We start from the raw sequence: 18,748 nt of genomic DNA, 5'->3' as shown, positions 1-18,748 counted from the left end.
CCCCATAATTTTAAAGCAAAAACAGATTTTAATAGAAGTCAGCAAATGTATAAAAAAAATTACTGAAATATTCCATTTCAAATAAAATTGTATTTGTCACTAGCGCCGAATACAACAGGTGAAATCATTACTTACAAGCCCTTAACCAACAATGAAGTTCAAGATATAGAGTTAAGAAAATATTTACAAAATCAACTAAGTATAAAATAAAAAGTAACACGCAATAACGAGGCTCTATACAGGGATTACCGTTAGAGTGAATGTGTGGGGGGTACAGGTTAGTTGAGGTAATTTGTACATGTAGGTAGGAGTAAAGTGACTATGCATAGATAATAAACAGCGAGTAGCAGCAGTACAGGTGATCTAGAGTTTTTATTTATTTATGTTTTCTCTCTCTCTGGTTGCAGATGTGACATGTTTGTAGAAATTAGGTAAAACGAATTTAAGTTTCCCTGCATTAAAGTCCCCGGGCACTAGGAGCGCAGCTTCTGGATGAGCATATTCTTGTTTGCGTATAGCCTTATACAGTTCATTGAGTGCGGTCTTATTGTCAGCATAGATGAGAACTTTCTTGGTAAATGGTGTGGTCTACAGCTTATCATGAGCTACTCTACCTTATATTAAATACTTCTTTAATATTAGACATTGCGCTCCAGCTGTCATTGACACAAGCCACGCCCCTTGTCTTTACAGACGTAGCTGCTCTGTCCTGCCGATGCACGGAAAACCCAGCATGCTCTATATTACCTGCGTCTTCTTTCAACCACAACTCTGAAACATAAGATATTAGTTTTTAATGTCCCTTTGATAGGATAGTCTTAATCGTAGATTGTCAAGTTTATTTTCCAATGATTGCACGTTAGCCAATAGTACTCATGTTGGTTTACACACTCGCCTCCGAATTCTCACAAAGCACCCCGACCTACGCCCCCGTTTTCTCCTTTACTTCTCGCGAATGACAGGGATTTGGGCCTTGTCTTGTGAAAGCGCTATATCCTAAGCGTTGGACTCATTAAAGAACAAATCTTTGTCCAGTTCAAGGTGGGTAATTGCTGTTCTGCTGTCCAGAAGCTCTTTTCGGCCATAATAGACGGTAGCAGCAACATCATGTACAAAATAAGTTAAACAATGCGAAAAACAAACAAAATAGCACATTTTGTTAGGAGCCCGTAAAAAGGCAGCCACCCTTCCGGCGCCGTTCTTCCCCACATTTACATAAGTGTTCAGACCATTAACCCTGTTTCTCCCATTCTTCTCTGCAGATCCTCTCAAGCGCTGTCAGATTGGATGGGGAACATCGCTGCACAGCTTTTTTCAGGTCTCTCCAGAGATGTTCGATCGGGTTCAAGTCAGGGATATGGCTGAGCCACTCAAGGACATTCAGAGACTTGTCCCGAAGCCACTCCTGCCTTGTCTTGGCTGTGTGCTTTGGTTCTTTGTCCTGTTGGAAGGTGAACCTTCACCCCAGTCTGATGTCCTGAGTGTTCTGGAGCAGGTTTTCATTAAGGATATCTCTGTACTTTGCTCCGTTCATCTTCCCCTCGATCTTGACTAGTCTCCCAGTCCCTGCTGCTGAATAACATCCCTACAGCATGATGCTGCCACCACCGTAGGGATGGGGCCAAGTTTTCTCCAGACGTGACACTTGGCATTCCGGCCAAAGAGTTAAATCTTGGTTTCATCAGACCAGAGAATCTTGTTTCTCATGGTCCGAGAGTCCTTTAGGTGCCTTTTGGCAAACTCCAACTGGGCTGTCGTGCCTTTTACTGAGGAGTGGCTTCCGTCTGGCCACTCTACAATAACACGCATGATTAGTGGAGTGCTGCAGAGATTGTTGTCCTTCTGGAAGGTTCTTCCATCCCTAACGAAGTTCCTTCTACCCTGATCGCTCAGTTTGGCCAGGTGGCCAGCTCTAGGAAGAGTCTTGGTGGTGGTTCCAAACTTCTTCCATTTAAGATTGATGGAGGCCACTGTGTTCTTGGGGACCTTCAAAACTGCAGACATTTTGTACCCTTCCCCCTGTGCCTTGACACAATCCAGTCTCGGAGCTCTACGGACAATTCCTTCGACCTCGTGGCTTGGTTTTTGCTCTGACGTGCACTGTCAACTGTACGACCTTTATATAGAGATGTGCGTCTTTCCAAATCATGTCCAGTCAATTCACTTCACCATAGGTGGACTCTAATTATTATAATTTTTTTAAACATATCAAGGAAACAGGATGCACCTGAGCTCAATTTCTTGTCCATGTTGACTCCTATGCTTCCCAACAGCGGGTCTCTGACAACACTAAACAGGAACCACTCGGTTTGTTATTTTAACTAAAACAACCAGGTTTTAGTTTGTTTTTAACAGGTAGGGCCGCCGGAATCCTGCTTAACTGACAGGTTAAAGACTGCTTTAACCTCTTACATCTAGACGTTCCGCTAGCTGCTCCAATATCCAATGATAGGCGTGGCGCGAATTACAAATTCCTCAAAAATATAAAAACTGAAATTTTTCAAACATATGACTATTTCACAGCATTTTAAAGACAAGACTCTCCTTTATCTAACCACACTGTCCGATTTCAAAAGGCTTTACAGCGAAAGCAAAACATTAGATTATGTCAGCAGAGTACCAAGCCAGAAATAATCAGACACCCATTTTTCAAGCTAGCATATAATGTCACAAAAACCCAGAAGACAGCTAAATGCAGCACTAACCTTTGATCTTCATCAGATGACACACCTAGGACATTATGTTATACAATACATGCATGTTTTGTTCAATCAAGTTCATATTTATATAGAAAAACAGCTTTTTACATTAGCATGTGACGTTCAGAACTAGCATACCCCCGCAAACTTCCGGAGGAATTTGCTAACAATTTACTAAATTACTCACGATAAACGTTCACAAAAAGCACAACAATTATTTTAAGAATTATAGATACAGAACTCCTCTATGCACTCGATATGTCCGATTTTAAAATAGCTTTTTGGTGAAAGCACATTTTGCAATATTCTAAGTACATAGCCCAGGCATCACGGGCTAGCTATTTAGACACCCGGCAAGTTTAGCACTCACCAATATCAGATTTACTATTATAAAAGTTTGATTACCTTTTGTTGTCTTCGTCAGAATGCACTCCCAGGACTGCCACTTCAATAACAAATGTTGGGTTGGTCCAAAATAATCCATCGTTATATCCGAATAGCGACGTTTTGTTTGTGCGTCCCAGACACTATCCGAATGGTAAAGAAGGGTCGTGCGCATGGCGCAATTCGTGACAAAAAAATTCTAAATATTCCATTACCGTACTTCGAAGCATGTCAACCGCTGTTTAAAATCAATTTTTATGCCATTGTTCTCGTAGAAAAGCGATAATATTCCGACCGGGAATCTCCTTTTCGGCAAACAGAGGAAAAAATCACAAAGACGGGGGCGGCCAGGTCACGCGCCTAAGCCCACAGTCCCTTGATCGGCCACTTGAGAAAGGCGATAATGTGTTTCAGCCTGGGGCTGGGAGGACGACATTCTGTTTTTTCCCGGGCTCTGAGCGCCTATGGACGACGTAGGAAGTGTCACGTTAGAGCAGAGATCCTTTGTACAAGATAGAGATGGCAAAGAAGTTCCAGAAATGGTCAGACAGGCCACTTCCTGTAAAGGAATCTCTCAGGTTTTGACCTGCCATTTGAGTTCTGTTATACACACAGACACCATTCAAACAGTTTTAGAAACTTTAGGGTGTTTTCTATCCATATATAATAAGTATATGCATATTCTAGTTACTGGGTAGGATTAGTAACCAGATTAAATCGGGTACGTTTTTTATCCAGCCGTGAAAATACTGCCCCCTAGCCATAAGAGGTTAAAGAGACGCGAACCTAGCTAAACCTCTAACATTAGCCATGAAGCTAACAAAGTTAGTCCCAGATGAGTTTTCCAATGTTGCCCTCTTTGTATGTAGAGGTAAATGAACGGTTCCAGCGCTGTAGGAGTTGTATGTACTATGGTTTGTTTCGGGATCACTCATAGTTCCAATGTGGCAATTGTTGGCTTGCCAAGGATTATAGGCATGTGGTGGCTTCCTTGATCGCACAGGTCGACAGCCGACGTAAGAATCTGGGGGAAACGCAGAGTGGAATGTTGACCTTTTCTGAGCCGGTGGCTGGACAGTGTTCACATGATGCATCGCTGTTGTGTGTCGACTGGCCGGTGTTGCTCGTTCGCCAGGGGAGCTACTCCTTCCCCTACGATTTTGAAGTCGATGTCGGCAACCTTTTGTCCCTGCTCATGATCGAGCGGGTCATCTCCATCTGTCTGAGGCCTGCAACATCCTGTGAAGCATGGGAGTGGGAGGATTTCTTCCTTTGTCTCGCCAGCTGTGATTTTGGGACGTTCCTGGTGCAAAAACAGAGGCGGTGTGCCCAAGTAGAAGTCCACTGTGTGCAGCTCACCTGGCATGAACATAAATAACATTAGAATGTCTACTTCTGCTAAGCTTCGCAGTAAAGCAATGAAAACTAGCAAGCATCCCAGAAAAGTGCACCAACTAGCCCATGATAACATATGTTACTTAAAAAAACAAGGTTCATGAAATACATAACTTGCTAGTAACAGATGGCATATTCTTACTATCTCTGAAACTCACTTAGACATTACCTTTGACAAGGTTATAACATTTACAGGAAAGATAAAGGCCAGTGGTGGTGTTGCTGTTTATATTCAGAACCACATTCCTGTAAGGATTAGAGAGGATCTCATGTTAAATACTGTTGAAGTAATATGGCTACAGGTTCATCTGCCTCACCTAAAGCCCATTCTGGTGGGAAGCTGCTATAGACCACCAAGTGCTAACAGTCAGTGTCTGGATAATGTTAAATACTGTTGAAGTAATATGTCTACAGGTCCATCTGCCTCACCTAAAGCCCATTCTTGTGGGAAGCTGCTATAGACCACCAAGTGCTAACAGTCAGTGTCTGGATAATGTTAAATACTGTTGAAGTAATATGTCTACAGGTCCATCTGCCTCACCTAAAGCCCATTCTTGTGGGAAGCTGCTATAGACCACAAAGTGCTAACAGTCAGTGTCTGGATAATGTGTGAAATGCTTGATAATGTATGTGATATAAACAGAGGTATATTTTCTGGGTGATATAAATATTAACTGTCTTTCATGAAGCTACCCACTCATGAAAAAGCTTCAAACTGTAACCAGTGCTTGCAACCTGGTTCAGGTGATCAGTCAACCTACCATGGTCAAAACCTATTGATACAACAGTAGCTAAGATGCGGCGTCTGTCCGTAAATAAGTGCTGCTTTACCGTCATAACAGCACTATCAACAAGGCAGGTCCTACAGGCCCTTATTTTGTTGCACCTGGGCTACTGTTTAGATGTGTGGTCAGGTGCCACAAAGGGGACTTAGAAAAATTGCAATATGCTCAGAACAGGGCAGCACTGCTGGCCCTTGGATGTACACAGAGCGCTAACATTATAATAATATTATATAATATGCATGTCAATCTCTCTCCTGGCTCAGTGGAAGAGAGATTGACTTCATCACTACTTGTATTTGTGAGAGGTATTCACATGTTGAAAGCACAGAGCTATCTGTTTAAAATATTGGCACACAGCGCAGATACCCATGCAAACCCCACAAATGCCACCAGAGGTCTCTTCACAGTCCCCAACTCCAGAACAGACTATGGGAGGCGCACAGTACTACATAGAGCCATGTCTACATGGAACTTTATTCCATATCAGGTAACTGATGCAAGCGGTAAAATCCGATTTTAAAAACAGATATAAATGCACCTTATGGAACAGCAGGGACTATGAAGCAACACAAACATAGGCACAGACACATACATACACACACGATGACATACTATACACACGTACACATGGATTTTGTGTTGTAGATATGTGGTAGTGGAGTATGGGCTTGAGGGCACACACTTAGTGTTGTGAGTTTTGTAATGAATGTATTGTAATATTTTTTTAAATGTTGTAACTGCCTTCATTTTGCCTTGGCAGCAGCTAATTGGGGATCCATAATAAATACACTTTCTCAGTCTCATAGCAAAGAGTCTGAATACTTATGCAACTAAGGTATTTCTGTTTTAAATGTTAATACATTTGCAAAATATCTTAACCTGTTTTCGCTTTGTCAATATGGGGTATTGTGTGTAGATGAGGGAAAATATTTTATTTAATGCATTTTAGAATAAGTAACTTAACAAAATGGGAAGTGGTCTGAATACTTGCCGAATGCACTGTATGTACGTACGGGCACTTTGGGATGAGATTGTCGATGCATTTCTTAAGGAAGCCACTGACTGATGTGGTAAACTCCTCAATGCCATCAAATAAATCCCGGAACATATTCTGGTCTGTGATAGGAAAAGAGTCCTATAGCTTAGCATTTGCTTCATTGGGCCTCTACCGCATTGTGAGTCACTGGTACTTCCTGTTTTTGCTTGTAAGCAGAAATCAGGAGGATAGAGTTATGGTTAGATTTGCCAAATGGAGGGTTAACCTCTTGACGGTCGCCTAGGATAGGGGGCGCTACAGCGATTTTAGAAAAAAAATTGTGCCCATTTTAAACGGCCTCCTACTCAAACGCAGAAGCTAGGATATGCATATAATTAATACTTGTGGATAGAAAACACCCTCAAGTTTCTAAAACTGTTTGAATGGTGTCTGTGAGTATAACAGAACTCATGGCAGTCAAAACCCCGAGACAGATCGTAACAGGATGTGGAATTCTGAATTGCGGACTCAACTTCAGCACCTTGCCTATAAATCACACCGTGAGCTATGGTTCATTGAGCACTTCCTATTGCTTCCACTAGATGTCCCCAGTCTTTACAAAGTGGTTTGAGCCTTCTACTGTGAACTGACAGAATGAGTCTGTGGAAAGTGGTCACATGGAGAGGGCCATCACCATTATGACGCCAGCGCCCCTGGCTACCCTCCCCTTTCGAAACGTTTTGAAAGACAATGCAATCGTCCCCGTTGAATGTTATTGGAGCTCTGGTTGAAAAAGGCCCTAAAGATTTGTTATACAACGTTTGACATGTTTGAACGAACTTAATTTTTTTTTTTTAAATCCATTTTGGTAAGAGAGGAGTCCCGCGCACGACGGTACTTTTGGTGCAGCCTTCAGAACGCGCTAACAAGAAGACATAAAGGATTAACTTTTTCGAACGAAAGTACATTTGTTGTGGACCTGGGATTCCTGGAAGTGCCTTCTGATGAAGATAATCAAAGGTAAGCGATTATTGACAATAGTATACAAGACTAGATTTGATATGCGATTGTTCCAAGATGGCGCTGACCTGTATTGCTAGCCTATTTTCTGAGTATCGCATCCCCTTTTATCGCTAAGTGTGATTACCCAGTAAAGTTATTTTTAAATCTGGCATTGCAGGTGCTTTCAAGAGATATTCATCTATAAATCTTAGAATGACAATATTACATTTGAAAAATGTTTTCGAATAGTAATTTTGTAAATTGTAGCGCTGTTTCACCGGATGCATTTGAGGGAAAATAGTCAACGTCACGCGCCGATGTAAAATGCTGTTTTTATATATAAATATGAACTTTATTGAACAAAAGAATGCATGTATTGTGTAACATGATGTCCTAGGAGTGTCATCTGATGACGATTGTAAAAGGTTAGTGCTGCATTTAGCTGTTTTTTGGTTATTTGTGATGCATGTGGTTGGTCGGAAAATGGCTATGTGGCTACTTTTACGATATACTCTAACATAATCTAATGTTTTGCTTTTGCTGTAAAGCCTTTTTGAAATCGGACAACGTGGTTCGATTCAGGAGAGGTATATCTATAAAACAATATAAAATAGTCCTATATTTGAAAAAAAAATAGATATCAAATTTTGTTATGCAAATGGTGATAGGATTTTTCGCTGGATGTGCGGGATGTGTGGAATATCTATATATAGTAACCATCAAAAGTTTGGGCACACCTACTCATTCAAGGGTTTTACTTTATATTTACTATTTTCATTGTTGAATAATAGGTACAAAATAAAACTATGAAATAACATATGGAATCATGTAGTAAACAAAAAGGTGTTAAACAAATCAAAATATATTTGAGGTTCTTCAAAGTAGCCACCCTTTACCTTGATGACAGCTTTGCACATTCTTGGCATTCTCTTTTGAGTTCACTGTGTTTTCAATTAGGTTTCTATGGAAACCTAGATTTTTGTGGCACTTGGTTGCAGTTCCTATTGCTTCCACTAGATGTAAACAGTCTGTAGAAATTGGTTGGTGTTTTTCTTTAGAGAAATGAAGAAGTACGGCTTTTCAGAACAAGGGTCCAGCCTAGTGTACTTTTTTTTTTTGGAGGCGCGCGACCTGAACTCGCTCCACATTCATTTTAGCCGCAATTGAACACAGTGTATTCCGTCTTAAATTATATAGATTATTTACGTTTTAAAATACCTAAAGTTGGATTAGGAAAGTTGTTTGAAATATTTGGACCAAGATTACAGGAAACTTATTAGATAAATGGTAGTCATGTTGGGCGAGTTGGAACCGGTGTTTTTCTCAATTAAACGCGCCAAATAAATGGACATTTTGGAGATATAACGACGGAGTTAATCGAACAAAAGGACCATTTGTGATGTTTATGGGACATCTTGGAATGCCAACAGAAGAAGCTCTTCAAAGGTAAGGCATGAATTATATCGTTATTTCTGAGTTTTGTGTCGCGCCTGGCGGGTTGAAATATGATTGTCATGTGTTTGTTTGATGGGGTGCTGTCCTCAGATAATCGCATGGTTTGCTTTCGCCGTAAAGCCTTTTTGAAATCTGACACGGTGGCTAGATTAACAAGAAGTTAAGCTTTAATTTGGTGTATTGCACTTGTGATTTGTATGAAAGTTAAATATTTCAAATAATACTTTTTGGGGAATTTCGTGCTCTGCAATTTCACCGGATGTTGTCGAAACGTTCCGCTAGTGGAACCCCCAGCCGGAACAGGTTAAGGGAATTGGCATTTTATTAATCAAATTGATGGAACTGGAAAAAGTATTCACCAACTTATACAGTTGGGTTTCACTGGCTTCGCTGCTGAAACCCCAATAATATGAACAATTTCTAAAGTTGTGCTTGGCTTTCAGCAAGCACACCTGATAATACGCAAGAGTGCTAGAGTGGTCTTGCTTTCAGCAAGCACACTTACCATTATAGAAGGTACAATAAAAATCCACACTGGTGTGTAGATCAACACCAGTATATAGTAAAATACTATATACTGCCCATCCCAAGATCTAGGTTTCAGGAAATGGCAGTAACGGGTGTTTTGAAAAATGCTAAACACTCGAACTTGAACATAGGCCTACATCAGCATCACCTCAGAATAACCTAAGGAGAACCCTGATTGTACGTTGAAACGTGTATATTTCTCGTTGTGCCCATAAGTCTATAGCCTACAATTCCTACATTTACATTTGATTATTCATTTAGCAGACGCTTTTGTCCAGAGCGACTTACACGAGTAATTAGGGTTAAATGCCTTGCTCAAGAACACATCGTCAGATTTTTCATCTAGTCGGCTCGGGGATTGGACCTAGCGACCTTTCAGTTACTGCCCCAACATTCTTAACTGCAGTCTTATGCCGACATCATTATTGGGCTAAAAAAGGTGCATTTACATGTTTGTTTCCACATGTGTGGTGACTGCACACGCGTTGTTGTGGGAGCCGTGGGCTCTGCCGCCACGCTGAAGAGATACTCATAGAGATTCTTCAAAGTTGCCAGGTCTAAGAAGTGACCCTTCCTGTTCCCCTTAGATACTGTTGCTATCAGCCAGGTCAAGCTGAGTGAAATTCTGATGAATGTATGGCTCCCATTTGAGAAAGCAACTAACTGATACCTGCTGCATGTCCCTGCACATTGTGTATGAAACAAGAATGTGATAGGCTTTGCTACAACAAACTGGTTGGCTAGACAGGCTATAGATAGCCTTCATGCCAAACTATTGACACTATGCAATGTTGTTGAAAAGGCCATTGATCAAAGCTAGGTGAACTTTGCTAGTTTTGAAGCGTGTCCACAATGATATCTTGCATTTGTATACTGTTCTTCTAAGAAAAAGGGCCTTACAGTTGTATTGGAGTATCTCACCTTTGCTATTCCATTTCTTTGTCCTGCAGTGGCCAAGCCTGCTGTGGCAGAGAAGCTGCAGTGGACATATGCTGAGCTTCCTACTGAGGGCCAGATGGTGGCACTGGTGGTCAGTATGATGGAGAATCCTGGAGAGTTCTACTGCTACAAATATAACCAAGAAGGTACAGGCATTCTAAACATCTCACAGTAGGAGTGAGATTTTACTAGATAAGAATAAGGGAGCCTAGGTCTCCCGAGTGGCGCAGTGGTCTAAGGCAGTGCTAGCTATGTAAGCTGGAAACCATACATGCTGAGGCTGCATTTATTATAGCTGGGGATTTTAACAAAGCTAATCTGAGAACAGGGCTTCCTAAATTATATCAGCATATTGAATGTGTGACACGGGCTGATAGCATTCTGGACCATTACTTCTCTAACTTCCGCAATGCATACAAAGGCCTCCCGTCGGCAAATCTGACCATGACTCCATTTTGTTGCTCACAGCCTATAGACAGAAACTAAAACAGGAAACGCCCGTGCACAGGTCTATCCAACGCTGGTCTGACCAATCGGATTCCACGCTTCAAGATTGCTTCGATCACGTGGACTGGTATACAGTTGAAGTCAAAGTTTACATACACCTTAGTCACATTCCCAGTGGGTCAGAAGTTTACATACGCTCAATTAGTATTTGGTAGCATTGCCTTTAATTTGTTTAACTTGGGTCAAACCTTTTGGGTAGCCTTCCACAAGCTTCCCACAATAAGTTGGGTGAATTTTGGCCCATTCCTCCTGACAGAGCTGGTGTAACTGAGTCAGGTTTGTAGGCCTCCTTGCTCGCACATGCTTTTTCTTCCTCTTGTCCAGGTGGGATAGGGCAATGTGCACAAATTTTCTATAGGGTTGAGGTCAGGGCTTTGTGATGGCCACTCCAATACATTGACTCTGTTGTCCTTAAGCCATTTTGCCACAACTTTGGAAGTATGCTTGGGATCATTGTCCATTTGGCAGACCCATTTGCGACCAAGCTTTAACTTGCTGACTGATGTCTTGGGATGTTGCTTCAATATATCCACATCATTTTCTCACTCATGATGCCATCTATTTTGTGAAGTGCACCAGTCCCTCCTGCAGCAAAGCACCTCCACAATATGATGCTGCCACCCCCGTGCTTCACGGTTGGGATGGTGTTCTTTGCACTTTTCGCACCGAAGTACGTCCGTCTCTAGGAGACAGAACGTGTCTCCTTCCTGAGCGGTATGACAGCTGCGTAGTACCATGGTGTTTATACAGATGAAAGTGGTACCTTCAGGCATTTGGACATTGCTCCCAAGGATGAACCAGACTTGTGGAGGTCTCCACTTTTTCTTGGCTGATTTCTTTTGATTTTCCCATGATGTCAAGCAAAGAGGCACTGAGTTTGAAGGTAGGCCTTAAAATACATCCACAGGTACACCTCCAATTGACTCAAATGATGTCAATTGGCCCATCAGAAGCTTTTAAAGCCATAACAACATTTTCAGAAATATTCCAAGCTGTTTAAAGGCAGTCAACTTTGTATGTAAACGTCTGACCCACTGGAATTGTGATACGGTGAATTACAAGTGAAATAATCTGTCTGTAAACAATTGTTGGGAAAATTACTTGTCGTGCACAAAGTAGATGTCCTAACCAACTTGCCAAAACTATAGTTTGTTAACCTGTTGGGGGTAGGGGGCAGTATTTGCGCGGCCGGATAAAAAACGTACCCGATTTAATCTGGTTATTACTACTGCCCAGAAACTAGAATATGCATATAATCAGTAGATTTGGATAGAAAACACTACAGTTTCTAAAACTATTTGAATGGTGTCTGTGAGTATAACATAACTCATATGGCAGGCCAAAACCTGAGAAGATTCCATGCAGGAAGTGCCCTGTCTGACAATTTGTTGTCCTTCTGTTGCATCTCTATCGAAATTACAGCATCTGTGCTGTAACGTGGCACTTTCTAAGGCTTCCATTGGCTCTCTAAAGCCACCAGAAAGTGAAATGGGGTGTCTGCTGTCTCTGGGCAAAGTACAGCAGCAGAGTTTGTAAGTGGTCAGCCTGGGGACAGTGAGACTGGAGATGCGTGTTCACGAGAATTCTCCATTTTTTTTCTTTCAGTCTTTGAATGAGTACAACGTTGCCCGGTTGGAATATTATCGCTATTCTACGAGAAAAGTAGCATAAATTGATTTCAAACTACGTTTGACATGCTTCTAAGTACGGTAATGGAATATTTAGAATTTTTTTTCACAATGCGCTCGTGCGTCACAGTTTGGATAGTTACCTGAACATATGAACAAAACGGCGGTATTTGGATATAACTATGGATTATTTGGAACCAAAACAACATTGGTGTTGAAGTAGAAGTCCTGGAAGTGCATTCTGACAAAGAACAGCAAAGGTAATCCAATTTTTCTAATAGTAATTCTGAGTTTAGGTGACCCCGAAGTTGGCGGATGTCAAAATGGCTAGCCATGATGGCCAAGCTATGTACTCAGAATATTGCAAAATGTGCATTCACCGAAAAGCTATGTTAAAATCGGACATAGCGATTGCATAAAGGAGTTCTGTATCTATAATTCTTAAAATAATTTATGTATTTTGTTAACGTTTATCGTGAGTAATTTAGTAAATTCACCGGAAGTTTTCGGTGGGTATGCTAGTTTTGAACATCACATGGTAATGTAAAAAGCTGTTTTTTGATATAAATATGAACTTGATTGAACAAAACATGCATGTATTGCATAACATAATGTCCTAGGAGTGTCATCTGATGAAGATCAAAGGTTAGTGCTGCATTTAGCTGTGTTTTGGGTATTTGTGATGCATGCTAGTTGCTTGGAAATGGCTTTGTTTTTTTGTGTGTCCATGTACTCTCCTAACATAATCTAATGTTTTGCTTTTGCTGTAAAGCCTTTTGGAAATCGGACAGCGTGGTTCGATTCAGGAGAAGTGTATCTGTAAGATAGTCCTATGTTTGAGAACTTTGAATTATGACATTTTGTGGTTTTAAATTTGATTTGTCACTGGCTGTTGAATAGTGTGGGATGATTTCGTCCCCCATCCCCTAGAGAGGTTAAGAAGTGCATCGGTGATGTTTTACCCACTGTGGCTACTAAACCTTCCCTAACCAGAAACTGGATTGATGGCATCATTGCGCGAGTCACCTCTTTTAATCATTGCAAGGCGACTGGAAACATGACCGAATACAAACAGTGTAGCTATTTCCTCCAAGGCAATCAAAAGAGCAAAGCGTCAGTATAGATACAAAGTGGAGTTGCAATTCATCGGCTCAAACACGAGATCTATGTGGCAGGGTCTACAGTCAATCACGGATTACAAAAAGAAAACCAGCCCCGTCACAAACATCGACGTCTTGCTCACAGACAAATGAAACGACGTCTTTGCTCGCTTTGAGGACAATACAGTGCCACTGACACGGCCCGCTACCAAAGCCTGTGGGCTCTCCTTCACCGCAGCCAATGTGAGTAAAACATTTAAATGTGTTAACCCTCGCAAGGCTGCCGGCCCAGACGGCATCCCTAGCCGCGTTCTCAGAGCATGCGCAGATCAGCTGGCTGGTGTGTTTACAGACATTCAATCAATCCCTATCCCAGTCTGCTGTGCCCACATGCTTCAAGATGGCCACCATTGTTCCTGTTCCCAAGAAAGCTAAGGTAACTGAACTAAATGACTATCGCCCTATAGGATTCACTTCTGTCATCATGAAGTGCTTTGAGAAACTAGTCAAGGATCATATCACCTCCACCCTACCTGACACCCTAGACCCACTTCAATTTGCTTACCGCCCCAATAGGTCCACAGATGACTCAATCGCCAACACATTGCACACTGCCCTATTCCATCTGGACGAGGAATACCTATGTAAGAATGCTGTTCATTGACTACAGCTCAGCATTTAACACCATTGTGCCCCCCAAGCTCATCATTAAGCTTGAGACCCTGGGTCTCGACCCCGCCCTGTGCAACTGGGTCCTGGACTTTCTGACGGGCCGCCCCATGTGGCGAGGGTAGGAAACAACATTTCCACCCCGCTGACCCTCAACACGGGCCCCACAAGGGTGTGTTCTCAGCCCTCTCCTGTACTCCCTGTTCACCCATGACTGCGTGGCCAAGCACGACTCCATCTCATCAAGTTTGCAGACGACACTACAGTGGTAGGCTTGATTACCAACAACGATGAGACTGCCTACAGGGAGGTGGTGAGGGCCCTCGGAGTGTGGTGTCAGGAAAACAACCTCACTCAACGTCAACAAAAGAAAGGAGATCGTGGACTTCAGGAAACAGCAGAGGGAGCACCCCCCCATCCACATTGCCGGGACAGTAGTGGAGAAGGTGGAAAGTTCCTCAGCGTATACATCACGGACAAACTGAAATGGTCCACCCACACAGACAGTGTGGTGAAGAAGGCGCAACAGAGCCTCTTCAACCTCAGGATGATGAAGAAATTTGGCTTGTTACCATAAACACTCAACTTTTACAGCTGCACAATCGAGAGCATCCTGTCGGGCTGTATCACCGCCTGGTACGGCAACTGCTCTGCCCACACCCGCAAGGCTCTCCAGAGGGTAGTGAGGTCTGCACAACGGATCACCGGGGGCAAACTACCTGCCCTCTAGAATATCTACAGCACATGATGTCACAGGAAGGACAAAAATGATCATCAAGGACAACTACTACCTGAGCCACTGCCTGTTCACCCCCAAATCATCCAGAAGGTTAGGTCAGTACAGGTACGTCATAGCTGGGACCGAGAGACAGATGTTTTTCTATCTCAAGGCCATCAGACTGTTAAACAGCCGTCACTAAAATAGAGTGGCTGCTGCCAACATACAGACTCAAATTTCTTGACATCTTTAATACCTTTATTAAATCCATTTATAAAATGTATCACTAGTCACTTTAAATCAAGGCACTTTAATGTCGTCTACATATCCTACATTACTCATCTCATATATTTATATTCTGTATTCTATACCATCTACTGCATCTTGCCTATGCCGCACGGCCATGGCTCATCCATATATTTATATGTACATATTCTTATTCATCCCTTTACATTTGTGTATAAGGTAGTCGTTGTGAATTTGTTTGATTACTTGTTAGATAATACTGCGCTGTCGGAACTAGAAGCACAAGATTTTCACTGCACTCAGCATTAACATCTGCTAACAATGTGAATGTGACCGATTTTTGATAGCTGTGTCACTGGAGATTCTTGGATCGAGTTCAGGCTCTGTCGCAGCCGGCCGCGACCGGAAGACCCATGGGGCGGCACACAATTGGCCCAGCGTCGTCCGGGTTAGGGGAGGGTTTGGCCGGCAGGTATGTCCTTGACCCATCTCACACTAGCGACTCCTGTGGCAGGCCAGGCGCAGTGCACGTTGACACGGTTGCCAGGTGCACGGTGTTTCTTCCGACCCAAATGGTGTGGCTGTGTTTCGGAGGACGCACAGCGCTCAACCTTCGCCTCTCCGTACGGGAGTTGCAGCGATGAGACAAGACTGTAACTACCAATTGGATACCACGTAATGGAGTAGAAGGGGTAAAAACTAAAAGAATAAGGGAGCCTCACCTCAGAATGCATTTCCATTGACATATTGTTTCTTAAGTGATGATATGTTGAGTTAAAACTTTGCTTCTATACCACACCAATACAATTGCAATGTACACTGAACATAAGTATGAAAGCAACATGTGAAGTGTTGCTCACAAGCTTTTCATGAGCTGAAATAAAAGATCCCTGACATGTTCTATACTCGCAAAAAGCTTATTTCTCTCAAATTTTGTGCACAAATTTGTTTACATCCCTGTTAGTGAGCATTTCTCCTTTGCCAAGATAATCCATCCACCTGACTGGTGTGGCATATCAAGAAGCTGATTAAACAGCATGATCATTGATTACACAGGTGCACCTTGTGCTGTGGACAATAAAAGGCCACCCTAAAATGTGCAGTTTTGTCACACAACACAATGCCACAGATGTCTCAAGTTTTGAGGGAGCGTGCAATTGGCATGCTGACTGCAGGAATGTCCACCAGAGCTGTTGCCAGATAATTAAATGGTAATTTCTCTACCATAAGCTGCCTCCAATGTCGTTTTAAAATATTTGGCAGTACGTCCAACCGGCCTCACATCCGCAGACCATGTGTAACCACGCCGGATGTGTAAGACCTGGACTGGCTTCATCTGCGCTATATTCTGAGACCAGCCACCAGGACAGCAGATTAAACTGTGCATTTGCACAACCGAAGAATTTCTGTGCTAAATGTCAGAAACCGTCTCAGGGAAGCTTGCTCGTCGTCCTCACCAGGGTCTTGACTTACATTTACATTTTAGTCATTTAGCAGACGCTCTTATCCAGAGCGACTTACAGTAGTGAATGCATACATTTCATGCATTTTTTTTGTACTGGCCCCCCGTGGGAATCGAACCCACAACCCTGGCGTTGCAAACACCATGCTCTACCAACTGAGCCACAGGGAAGGCCGACTTGACTTCAGTTCGGCGTCGTAACTGACTTCAGTGGGAAATGCTCACCTTCGATGACCACTGGTACGGTGGAGAAGTGTGCTCTTCACGGATGTATCACGGTTTCAACTATACTGGGCAGATAGCAGACACTGTGTATGGCTTTGTGTGGGCGAGCGGTTTGCTGATTTCAACATTGTAAGTAGAGTGCCCATGGTTTTGGTGGTGTTATGGTATGGGCAGTTTTCTGATCTACTCCCCTACCTTTTTTTTTTATTATTTTTTTTAAAGTTATGTGACCAACAGATGCAGTTCTGTATTTCCAGTTGTGAAATCCATAGATTAGGGCCTAATGAATTCATTTCAATTTACTGATTTCCCTATATGAACACTCAGTAAAGTCTTTGAAATTGTTGAATGTTAGAAACGGTTAACTATGGTACACATGTTATATTCACCTTTTTATATGTTACATTCCCTGTTTTCACTGTAATTGACATTGCTTCATCAGCGTTATGTTTGTGTTGTAAGACCTGCAGGTTCTAGCGGAGCTGGGGGCTGAGCTGAAGCGTTACTGTGAGGCAGACATCACCCCTTTCAATCCTCGTGTGGGTGAGCCCTGCTGCGCTCTGTTCTCTGGTAAGAAAAAACTACCAGATGTATCAAACGCCACTCTAACTGAATATCTATCATACTATATGGGGTCGTAGGCCCTCTCTCTTACTCCCACTGGTGCAGGGAATGTAGTCATTAATACTGGTGTGTGTGCTCTCCCTCCACAGGTGATGGGGCATGGTACCGTGGTATGGTGCAGGGTGTGTGGGCTGGCAGTAAAGCCCGGGTGTATTTTGTGGACTATGGCAACACCAGTGATGTAGAACCAGCCCACCTCAGAGCGATCACACCCGAGCTCCTCAAACACCACTTCCTGGCTATCCGCTGCTGGCTAGCAGGTGTGTGTGTGTGTGTGTGTGTGTGTGTGTGTGTGTGTGTGTGTGTGTGTGTGTGTGTGTGTGTGTGTGTGTGTGTGTGTGTGAGACAACGGTTAAAGTAGTAACTTTTCTAAATTGTCAGACTTGACAGTTTTTTTTTATGTAATAAGCTATTACATTATCCGGTGGTTGTTATGTTATCAGTTACAAACTCATGCACATCATACCGGAATACTTCTATATAAACACACTCGCAAGCACACATTGAAATGTGCACAGTCATAGACACACACACCACACACCTAAAGTAACTGAATACTCAAACATAGAAACTCACAAGCACACACTGAAATGTACACAAATGCACAATCATAGAAACACACCCTCAGGTAACACTTTACTTGATTATAGATGAAACAGGTCTAGACATTAGTGGAAAGAGATTTTCAAAATACCAATATAACACTTCTTTACTTGGCCATTGTACAACTGGAACTTGTCTTTTTGATGTCACAGTACCCAAACCCTGACACGCCATACACACAACAGGCTGTGTATCAGGATGAGTAACTTAACGTAGCTTGAGAGCTCGTTTTCAATCCAGTCTGTGCCCGGATGGGTGTCTGCTAGGAGGGGGTGGTCAAAAGTTTGTGTAGTTTGGTGAACCTCACCTGCGTGTTGAGGAACCTTGTTTTACACTCCCCTGAGATAAAGATTACTTCTTGAAACCTTTTTGTGCTTGTGCCTTGCTCAAGGGCACAACGGCAGGAGATTAAATCTAGAATTGGATACCAGCAACCCTCCAGTTGCCGATTCACATCCACCAGATTTTTCCCATGAGACCCAGGGTTCAAAGGCCTGCCCCTCTAACCTCAAGGCTACGTGCCGCCCCATAGCAAGGTAACGAGACACAGGTTTGACTGCTTTGAGAGATGACATCGCAGATGGACCCTATTGGTTACAACCCCCACTTAGACCAGATGCGATTTGGCACAAATGCTCTAGAGTTCCTTCGGAAAGTATTCAGAGCCCTTGACTTTTTCTACATTTTGTTAGGTTGCAACTTTATTCTAAAATTGATAACATTTTGTTTTTTACACACACAATACCATAATCGCAAAGCATTTTTTTTGCTAATTTCTAATTTAAAAAATAACTGTAATATTA

At 42.5% G+C, this 18,748-nt stretch overlaps 1 protein-coding gene across 6 annotated transcripts in view; it reads left to right on the top strand.

Annotated features, from left to right (window-relative positions):
- tdrd1 (tudor domain containing 1) overlaps positions 1 to 18,748 on the top strand; it is a 99,445-nt gene that overhangs the window by 49,724 nt on the left and 30,973 nt on the right. For all 6 annotated transcript variants that reach the window (XM_014157066.2, XM_014157068.2, XM_014157065.2 and 3 more), the window contains 3 exons: positions 10,175 to 10,309; positions 17,181 to 17,288; positions 17,432 to 17,602. In XM_014157066.2, coding sequence (XP_014012541.2) covers positions 10,175 to 10,309; positions 17,181 to 17,288; positions 17,432 to 17,602 — 414 coding nt within the window. The remainder of the gene's footprint in view (positions 1 to 10,174; positions 10,310 to 17,180; positions 17,289 to 17,431; positions 17,603 to 18,748) is intronic.

This window comes from Salmo salar, chromosome ssa19 (assembly GCF_905237065.1).
Source record: "Salmo salar chromosome ssa19, Ssal_v3.1, whole genome shotgun sequence".
NCBI classification, from domain to species: Eukaryota; Metazoa; Chordata; class Actinopteri; order Salmoniformes; family Salmonidae; genus Salmo; species Salmo salar.
This window is presented reverse-complemented; position numbering and strand designations above follow the sequence as displayed.